General features: G+C 51.6%; 1 protein-coding gene across 1 annotated transcript; it reads right to left on the minus strand.

The window, feature by feature from the left end:
- Positions 1 to 1,203: 1,203 nt before the first annotated feature.
- NRN1 (neuritin 1) lies at positions 1,204 to 9,944 on the minus strand. Its single transcript, XM_037159338.2, has 3 exons — positions 9,711 to 9,944; positions 5,375 to 5,519; positions 1,204 to 2,282 (listed from the first exon to the last, which is right to left on the minus strand). The coding sequence occupies exons 1-3, from the start codon at positions 9,763 to 9,765 to the stop codon at positions 2,054 to 2,056; spliced, it is 429 nt and encodes a 142-aa protein (XP_037015233.1). The 5' UTR covers positions 9,766 to 9,944; the 3' UTR covers positions 1,204 to 2,053.
- Positions 9,945 to 10,216: the final 272 nt, after the last annotated feature.

The following is a 10,216-nucleotide window of genomic DNA, read 5'->3' on the forward strand; positions in this document are numbered from 1 at the left end:
TAGCGGTCCCCGGTGGGTGCCCACTGCGCGCAGGTAGCGCGGGCTCCGTGGGTTTTGACGGTGAAATCCGGGCTCGACGCGTGCGCTGGCCGCGGTCTCCAAGCTGCGGTGCGGGAGCCGCGCGGCCCTCAGCGCTCCGGGCGCAGGGACGCAGGTGTGGCTGGAACGCGGTCCGCGGGGGGAATGCAGATTGGGCCGTGACCGAGCGGGTTTGATTTATGAACTGCTACACTAGCGGTTGTTTACGCATTGCATTTCAGGGCCCCCGCGGCACGGGGACTCCCGGCCGCCTCTCTCCACCCGTCCCCTCCCTCCACCCCCGCCCCGGGGACCCCGCAGCTCCCTCCCATCCTCACGCTCTCCAAGAAATCGGATTTCGATTTCACCGCACCCAGACACAGACATTGGGTTCTCCCGCCCCCAGCAGGCTCCAGTCCTGCAGGCCTGGACGCCGTTTCCTCTGCTCCCCTCTACTCTCCATTGTTTACTTCTCCGTAAGGCCATGCGGGGCCTATAAATAGGAGAGGTGCAAGCAGCTCTATGGCCTGATCAATAAATCCCCGTCTCCTTGCCATTTCGGCTGAGCTGTCTTATTAATTATGAAAGGATTCACCTGATCCCTGCCAGGGACCACAGCCGCTCGGCTTCTCTGTTAGAGCCCTTAATGGCGGTTCCTTCGCAGGACGCCACGGGCCACCGCAGAGGAAGAGGCCAATGGTGGTTGGGGCTCGGCCTGCAGGGACCGTGGTTAGCGCTCCGAGCCGCCTGCAACGGGGGCCGCCGGCCGCCGCTGGCCTCCGGTCTGCCTGTGCTTTCTCAGCGGAGCGCACACCCACTTCCTTCAAATCTTAGCCAGAAAGGATCTCTGCTTTTTAGCTAATTTTTAAAATAACTTCCCCTTTCTCTTCTTTCAGTAAACAGAATTTCATGGAAATTCCAGCGTCCTGGTTGTGGAGGGTCTGCCTGAGGACGATAGATTATATCAAGTGGCGTGTGAACAGGTGAATTTACCACCCGGCTTCGTGTGTCCCTTCAGGTACCTCCGAGAACTCGGCCAGGAAAGCAGGCTTGGGGCAGGAAAGAGACGACACCCCCATTTCAAACAATAACTTTTATTTTATACTTCTCTATACTTTGTAGCAAATCTTTTTTGCTGAATTTAATTTATAATAAACTTTTTAAATTACATCTCTCTCTTTTTTTTTAAATCAAGGCTCTCTATGTCAAAATCTGTTTAAACTATATTTTAGAGTAACATTTAACATCCCCCCTTGTGATCTACGCCGTTGGATATTCAGGTATTACTGTGTGTGTAACAGCTAAAACAAGAGAGGAGGGAAAAGGAAGGCAGTGGACTTGGAAAGATGCATCGGTAACAGCAGGTAAAGCTGAGCCTCTCAGTGACTTTAACGGCATTTCTTCTGGCAGCCTTTACCTCTAACCCAAGATTTCCCCGACCCTCTTCCCCTCTCCCTCCTGTCCTTAAAACACAAAGCCAGCAACCCGTCCTTTCACTTTTCTTGAGGAGAAATGTGCAGCGGTAATGATCAAAACAAGATACTGTGGAAGAAAGTAGTGAGCGTGAATTATTCACCAATAGCTTCCCTTGTGGACATCTCTCCTGATTTCATTCCCCTGGCCTTCTCCTCTCCTCTTTCCTGGTAGGAGGAGCCTGTCATTTCTCATGTATTAACATGATTAGTATAGTAGGTGGCCCAGGGCCGTTCCTGAGATTCTTTTGCCAAAAAATAAAAATTTTAAAAATGGGGTGGGTTTGCTGTTTTCTTATTTTTATGTGAAGAGGGACTAAAGCTGAGGTCCGATTTTGGCTGTGCTTGCTTGCTTACTGATTGGTAACATTTAGGAAATAAAAAAAGAAAACACAAGAGATCAAACAAAATCAGAAAAAAATCAGAATTTCCCACAATCCTATATGAGTGTTTTCAGCATCACAGAGAATCACAACATCCCCAAAGAACGAATGAATCTTCCTCTCGATTTCCGGGAGCATGGAGTGGTGTGGATGGGCGCGCGGGGGGAGCCGGCCCCGCGCTCAGAAGGAAAGCCAGGTCGCTAAAGCTGCCGAGAGAGACGCCAGGAGCACTGGGAGCGCCGGGAGCAGGTACCCCGCCGCCCCGTTGCCGCTGCCGCAGAGTTCGAATAAGCTGCCTTGGATGTTGAGGTTTTTGGATTCTTTTCTCAGTTTATCCCATATATCTTTCGCCCCTTCCTGGCAATCCGTAAGGGCTGTGACCGTGCAGCTGTGGAAATCCTCCCAGTATCTGGCGAGGAACAGAACAAACAGAAGAAGCAGGTTCACTTTGGGCGCGGGGGAGGACCCTGGGCCTGCAGCGGCGCGCCTCCGCCCTCGCCGCGTCGCTAACCTCCGCGGGAGCCCCCTCCCTTCCCCCTCTCCACTGCCCTGGTGCCGGGGTCCTGCCAGGTCGGCCCTCTCCGGACCCTAGCCCACCCTAGAAACTGCGGTCGGAGCAGAGGGCTGCCCCCTTCCACGTCTGGTTTCTCTCCCTGGGTGCCCGGTGGGGGAACCCAGCAGCCAGGATCCAGGCCGCACCGGCTGTGCCGCGCTGGCACCTCGGCCTGCGCAAACAGATTGCTTGCCCTCCTCGGGGAAAGCTAGGAAAACAGTGCTAAGCCTTGCAAGCTGCCGCCCATTAATGCCTCTTAGCTTGCAAGATGGGTTACTTGCTCCGACCGCGGCCCTCCCCACTGGGCTTCTCACTTTCTCCTCCCCCTCTCCCCTTCTGCCTCCTTCTCTCCTGTGGCTCCGAGGCACTTCCTAGCTCGCCTTCGCCCTCTCCCCCCCCACACACACTCCTTTCCTTTTGTTTCTCGTACTCCTATTTTTCCCTTTCTTTCCTCCTTCCTTCTTTGTCTTTCTCCTTTCTCCTCCCCTCGGTTTTCCTCTGTTCAGGTCCTCACTTCTTCCCCATCCTCCCTTGCTTCGGTCCCCCGTGGCTCCTGGCTTGCTTTCCACAGTCTCCCAGCTCAGATTCGATCTGGAGGCTTCTGCTTGTCTCGCCCGTCCCCGGGTCCAGGAGTGCCAGCGCCTGAGCCCCCGCGGCTAGCTTTTGTAAACCTGTCTTTTGCAAACCTTTGTGCTCCCGGCCACGCGCGCTTGGTCCCTCCTCTTCTCCCTCCGCTCCCAGTCTTCGCTGTGAGCTGAGACTCCCTGAGCCCTCCTCCCCAGAGCTGGGGGCGGGGGGGAGGAGGGGACAGGGCCCAGCCCCCCAGGCCAGGACTACAGGGCTGGCACGGAACCCACAGATGCCAACCCTTGTGGCACCCGGTTCCCTGTCCTTCTCTCCCACCTCTTCCTCCCCGAGCCTCCCTCAGCGGTCCCCCCCCATCTACTAGTCCTGCCCCCCACCACCTTCAACCAACCTATCCTTTTTTACTGTCTGCCCTCTTCTTCTGAAAACCTAAAATAGATCCCGGGACTAAATATAATTCCAACCCGTGATCGATTCCTGGGGCACTGTCTCCTTTCTGTGCCGGGTCGATCAGTGTGTCTCAGTAACCCCCGCTGGCTTCCACCTTTCTCGGGCCCTGAGCGCCAGGTCACCAGTGGCCACTCTCCATGCAGTTTGGTTGTATTGTCTCCTACCTATTCCTTCCTCTCACCAGGTTGGACTGTAAGCACGTTGAAGGCAGGCACTATGTTTGATTTATCTTTCTTTCCACTCCCGCCCCATCTGGCTAATAATAAAGTTAAAATGCTTATTAGATTGTGTTAAGCTCTGGCTGTTTTCTAATGACCTTCCTGAGTCTCTAATTTATGGGGACTGGGGGTTCAGGGGTGTAGGGCTTCTAGAGTTCTCCACTGGAAATAAATAGCAAGATTTTAGAGAAACTTAAGAGGCAGAGGGACATAACTCTGCATAAATGCACCTCCTGAAGGATGTCTAAATCTCTCCTTTCCCCCTTCATGCCCAGATGGAAACAGGACCCTCCTGGAACAGAGACATAGTGGAAAAGGACAGGCGTCCAGGTGGGAATGGAAAGAGGTGGGCTTCAGCAGGGTGTTGAGCAACCAGTGCAGCAATCCAATGGGAGCTTCAAACCCCCCCACCCCCGTGGCCTGTGATCTCTGGGAGGGGCTCTTCTCATTCCCATTTGTCAGGACCAACATTTTGCTAAAAAAAATTTTTTTTAAATAACTTGGCATAACCAAGTTGTGGCAAATGATGGAGGATTTGGAAGCTGATCTATGTTTAACTTTTTGTTGTGCTTTATAGATTCATTCTTACCTATCATCAGACATTTGGAATTACAGTAGGTGGGTATGCATGCCAGACCCACACTTTTGTTGCTTTCCTAACAGGAAGGTACCAGCTACTTAGCTGCTGTGGCTCCTGGTGGATATCTGAGTATTTAGGAAAATGTGTAGCAAAACACACTGATCCCTGTTTATTCATAATTTAAACAAACACCCCACCCCCAGGAATCAGAGAGAAGGGAAAGACTTTATGGTATAAAAAGGTGGTACAGCAAATAGTCACTTCAATTTCTGGGGTACAAGGAAGACATCTTGCCCTCATTGAAAGGGCCATTATGAGGGGGGATCGTCACAGCTGTTTTTGAAAAATAAAATAAAGTGTGTGTTATTGCAGAGGATAGGGGTATTTCTAAGATCTGCTGCAGCTAAAATGTCACAGGGCCTAGTCATGAACTCTCATGGCCCCCTGTGGGCCCTTAGCTGCCCTGGTCTTTGAATACAAATATGTGTAGACAAAGAAAGAAAAACGAAAAGGCAAGGAGGGTAACTACCTTAAACCTAGGAAGTTACTATAAACTCAGCAGTCACCGGATGCCAAGACACTCTCTTCTTGGGCAAAGTCATTGGCAGGAACACCAATATTCTTTCAGCCTCTCCTGGAAAGAGGAAGAGGAACTTGTGTTTCCTTGCCTGTCCTCCAACTTTCTTGATGTGTACTTGAGGGGAATTTCAATCAGGAGAAATGGACAAAATAGGTAAGAAGCTTTTCTCTTAGGCATGCTTATTACCTAATACACTCCTCAAACTAAAACAAACTTCTTTGGGGAGTACTGGGCAGGCCTGCCATTCACGATGAAGCAAGGAAGGAGGAAGACTGCTCCAAGCAGAGAAAATTGGTGGCAGCTCTCACTGCTCCTCAGCCTGTGTTCCAGAGCCTCTGTTCTGGACTGGCCTTGCATGGGAACAATCCTCTTCCCATTCCAGGCTATAGGGTCTACTTGGGCAGAATAGGCCCAGGCAAGGCCTGAGGGTAAGAGCAAAAAGGTTTTGAAAAAGCTCCAGTTCCTGGTGGCAGGTATCTCTCACCTCAGCAGCGCCCCCAGAACAGGTACCCAGCAGACGAGAGAAGACACTTACGTGCACACGGTCTTGATGTTCGTTTTGTCGTCGAGGCCCTGCGGGTAGTTGGCCACGCTGTCGCCCAGCTTGAGCAAACAGTCCGAAAAGCCCTTAAAGACCGCATCGCACTTCCCCGCTGCTCTCACGGCCTGCACCAGGTACGCTGCAGGGAGGAGGGGACACCAGTCAGCAAGGCCTGGATTCCACCCTGCAGCCCCAGGGTGCATCCGTACCCCCCCTCCGCAACGCTGTGTGGCTTCCCCCCACTGAGTGGAATCAGCCTTTGGGTGAGTCAGAGTTAAGGGTGAATGAAAGATGTGGTCCCAGAATGACTGACCTGCGCCCAACTACCGTCTTCTGCCGATCGCTGCTGTCTGAGCGGGTGTGGGCGGCCCGGTAGAGTACATTCCTGTCCTGCAGCTCCCTCCCGCATCTCGCTCTATATCTTTTCTGTTTCCACTGTCCCCTCTCCTCACGTACATTCCCCCCCTTTATTTCTCCCTTTATACTCCCTCCCTCCTTCTTTCACAGCACTTCCCCAGCAAGCCTGGTCAGGGCTCTGAGAATGCAATCTTCCATTTCTGAGGTGACAGAGGGGGGTCTCGCAGCAGAGTGTGTGAGGAAGGGACAGGGAGGCGACAAAGCATGGGGCCACGCAGCTCAATCTAATGCCACTCTGTGTGGAAAAGCCTGGCCTTGGCGCCCCAGTCCTTCGTGGGTGCTCAGAAATCACTGCTGCCTGAATAAGTTAGTCAGGTCTCTGCAAGCCACCAGCAGGCACCAGAATGGACTGGTTAATTATAAAACCATTTGCCTACCGTGCAGTCTTTGTTTCGAAAGAAATTCTTCTTGCACCCTTCCCGCCCCAATAGAGAGAGCGCAGCCTAGGCGTCCCGGACTGGGCAGGGGTTGACGGTGGTCCCGGGCAGTCTGAGCCCCCGGCAGGGTTAGGAAAGTGCCTGTACCAGCGACCCTGCTCCATTCACCTCCAGGGAAGCCAAATCCTTGAACCTAGGGCGCCCTGTTTCCTTCGCTTCAGTTCGCGGCTCAGCTCCTCCACACACACTTAACCCCCCCACCCCGCCCCGCCCCGAAAAACTGGCCACCACTCCGGCCAGTAGCAGGGTGAGACTTTTCCTTTCTAAAGGCTCAGTGCCGCAGTTGAAGGCCCAGGTGGCTGACGCCCGCCGCGGGCTCTGTGCCTCTAGGCTCGGGGTTGCCCCCCGAGGTGGGGCAGGAATAGCAGCTGCGGCGGTGGGAGGAGGTGGTGGTGATGCAGAGGGAAGAGGAGACCCAGGCCGCACTGAGGTCCACTCTGTTAGCCTCTGGTCCGCTCGGGGCCTGAGAGAGAGAGAGACTTGCTCCAGACCGCGGACGCGCTGCTGTTGCCATTCTCTCCATTTCAAGACCAAAGAACCGGGATAAACGGTCACTGGCGAAAGGCCAAAAACACTCCGGGCGCCCGGAGGACGCGCAAGAAGCGCAGACCTTTGCAGCGGGGGCGAGGGTAGGGGCGAATCTTGTCAGAATCGAAATTGGCCTGAAATGCCCACGATCCTGAGCATCCGCTCCTTTTGGGGAGCTGTTCACGCCACCGAGGCTAGCGTGTGGATGTCCCCTGGGAGGACCGTGTCCCAAAGTCCTCCCTCCCCCAACCGCTGCTAGACACAGACAAGGGGAAAGGTGACCAAACCTGCAGCAGTCTCCCAGAGCGTACCGTTTACAAATTGCTGCAGGAGGAGCGAGGCGGTCCTTGCGCTTTCTAATCCGGAACGGGAAGCTCTGGGGAAGGGACTAAGGTTAACTTCAACCTCGGCTCGGGCTATAGGCAAACCTTGACAAGCACCCCACTCCCACGTGAAATATTAAAAGCCCGTGCGACTGCAATATCAAGTAGAACACGAATGTTTGTTCTAATAGAAATGCGTTTACGACGAGACGAGTCCTACCCGTTGTCCTTTATAATGGATGCCACCAATGCTACTTTATAGTGAAGAAACGAAATAAAATATAGTCCATCCATTCCCCCAGGTCCTCTTCTCTTCTTACCCCTTACTTCCACCCCCAAAACTGATGGCGAGAGAGTAGCCCCTAAGATGTATTAACATTGTTTAAGGGGGACCTGGGGATGGCTGGGGGCGGGAAGCTCTCCCGTCACGTTATCTTCCAGGCACTGCCGGAGAAGACTCTCCATACCGCGCATGTGTGAGTGTGTGCATGTGTAAAACAAAAAGTGAAAATCGTGAATTTTTTTCTTTTCTTTTTTCTTTTCCTTTCTTTTTTTATTGTTATTTTTTGTAGCTATGACTCGGTTTCTAGTTGGCTCGGTCAGTGGTGGAGTCCAGGAGCTTGCGCTCCGGACGTATTTTGCAGGCTCATGCATCAGTGCAGGTCGCAGTCCGCGCGACCCTCGCTGCTGTTCCTGGACCCGACTTGAGAGATGCTCGGGCATGCGACCCGGGCTCCTTCCATGTTCTCCGAGGTGTCTGCACCTTGTGTTATTTTCACCCGTTCATTCATTCGTTCGTCCTCTCATTCATTCCCAACTTCCTCCAGCTCTGTCTTCACTTGTGCTCATCACCCTCTCCACCTCCCCTGCCCTCCTCACCCCACCCCCCACTTTTCTTGCCAAATGTCAATGATTTGGGACAGCTCCCAGACATGAATTAATAAAGATCGAGAGGCTCTTGTGCGGGAAAGGGTAGACATTTGGGAACAAATTTGTTCGTTTTCAATTCCACAGCCAAAAAATGGTCATTTTCGGACTGAGGTTAGTGTGTTTCAAGTATATCCCGCGTGCACAATCGCTGTCTCCCGGGCCCCAGTAAGAGTATGTCCCACTGGGAAAACAGAGCTTCACACGTCCTCTATTTAAAACCCTCATTATCAAAATAACTGCTGTCTCCTGCCCTCTAAAAATTTGCAGGTTAATTGCAAAATGACATATTTAACTATATGCAATATTTAAGGGATTTACTGCAAGTAGAAATGTTCTTTATTTCTCTGAACTAATGTCAAAGGGTCAAAGCAACCAGATTCAAAAAATCATTTCTCAGAATTAAATGAAAATGCCAACCTCTTGCATCCACACTCTGAAATCCGTGTAATGCCCAAGCAAAAAACCGGATCCTCAAAATTATGACAAATGCATAAAACCCACTGCAAATAATGCATTTTATTGTATAGATAACTCCAAACGCCGTTTCCTTCACATTTCTCATGGGGGAAAATACCATGCATTTTATCTCTTGACCAAAACCAATTCCCTAAAGCTCCCCCCACCTCGCCCCCCACACACAATACTGCAAGGATTTGTCTGCAAAGAATGCTACAGCCTGAAATGATAAAAGGCAACAAACCCCTCTGTTGCCAGAAAACCCGTTTGAGAAGTTTCTATTTTTCTTTAGCTCTTTCTATTAATAATCTGCTTCACTTTCACATTTAGGCCACCTTAATTGATACTCTGACCCGCATGGGAGGAGGGGGTTTTCTAGTTCTCCCTTCCATAATTCTTCATTCTGGATGGAAAATGTGAACTTTTTAAAATCCAATGACAGCATAACTAGGACTCAACATTCCTTAACATAAAATGAGGACTACATAAATCCGTCATCAACTCCAAACAAAAATAACAAACACCCAACATAACAAATTGCAAACACTTCTTAACCCTTTCCTATATATATAATACAGATGCCTATGTAAAAAGGAAGAGGCAAATGTTATATCCCCATATATTTGGCTGAATTCAAGTTCCTCAATGATAAGCACATTAAATTACTACTTTGGGGTTCCCTATCATTCTCAATTTGCCCCTGAGCCGGTCTGCGGTGACCGGTGCAAACGCTGCAGTTAGGGCATGGGGGTGGGGTGGCGGGAGAATGACAAAGTTCTAAATGCAGCAGTCTGAACCCCGGAATATCTTTGCTTTCTGCACATAAACTTTCCAGTTACAGCTGCCTACCCATCTTTTCCCTGCATTCACCTTTTGATCCTTCAAAATAATACCTTTGCAGTAGCCAATGCATTGCCCCAGAACGCACCAAACCTGGTCTAACCCAGACAGGGAAGCAAAAATGGACGTGCGCTTCGGGGGGGGGGGAAATGGGAGAAAAATCCCCTCTTGCACCGTCTGGCCGCTCACATTTCCTGGATAACATTTGCAGTCTCTCTCTCTTTTTAGAAAAACCAACCCGGGACTCGAGAGTCCTTAGGAACCGATGCCCACACCCGTTGGGGTTTGCGGGCTTCTCCGCATCCTGAGGCGGCCGCGGGCCAGTCGGACCCCTGGGCGCCTCGGCCCGGCCGGCTGCCTCCTGCTGCCCGCCGCGAGTCTGGCCGAGCGGCCACTTACCTATTTGCACCGCGAGGATCAGTGAAATATATCTGCCGTTCAACTTAAGTCCCATCCTACGTTTAGTCAAACCATTTGCGACCGCAGACCTTTAAATAGTTAGTTTAGAGAACGCGGGGGAAAGCTGAAAAATAGGCATTGCCAACAAGTTCCAGGAGCGACGGAGACTTTATGCACAGCAGAGGCAGAGGGAGGAGAGAGGGAAGGACAGAGAGAGAGAGAGAGAGAGAGAGGGAGAGAGAGAGAAAGAGAGAGAGAGAGAAAGAGAGAGAGAGAGACTGACTAAGGGAGAGAGGGGGAAGAGCTGGGAATGGTTCACTCCATTAGGAGGGGGCGGAGGAAGTACAGCCTCACGCCCACGAGCAGGCCTGACGTGGGGGATGACACGGAATGATTTTTTTTTCTAAATAGAGACACCTTGGAAGAGAATCGCCATTTATAGTCATCAGAAGCTGGAATTAATCAGATATCTCCAATTAAAATGCGATCCGAATGAAATCTTGCTC

The sequence above is a fragment of the Artibeus jamaicensis genome, unplaced genomic scaffold, assembly GCF_021234435.1.
Source record: "Artibeus jamaicensis isolate MK-2021 breed Jamaican fruit bat unplaced genomic scaffold, CSHL_Jam_final contig_335, whole genome shotgun sequence".
NCBI classification, from domain to species: domain Eukaryota; kingdom Metazoa; phylum Chordata; class Mammalia; order Chiroptera; family Phyllostomidae; genus Artibeus; species Artibeus jamaicensis.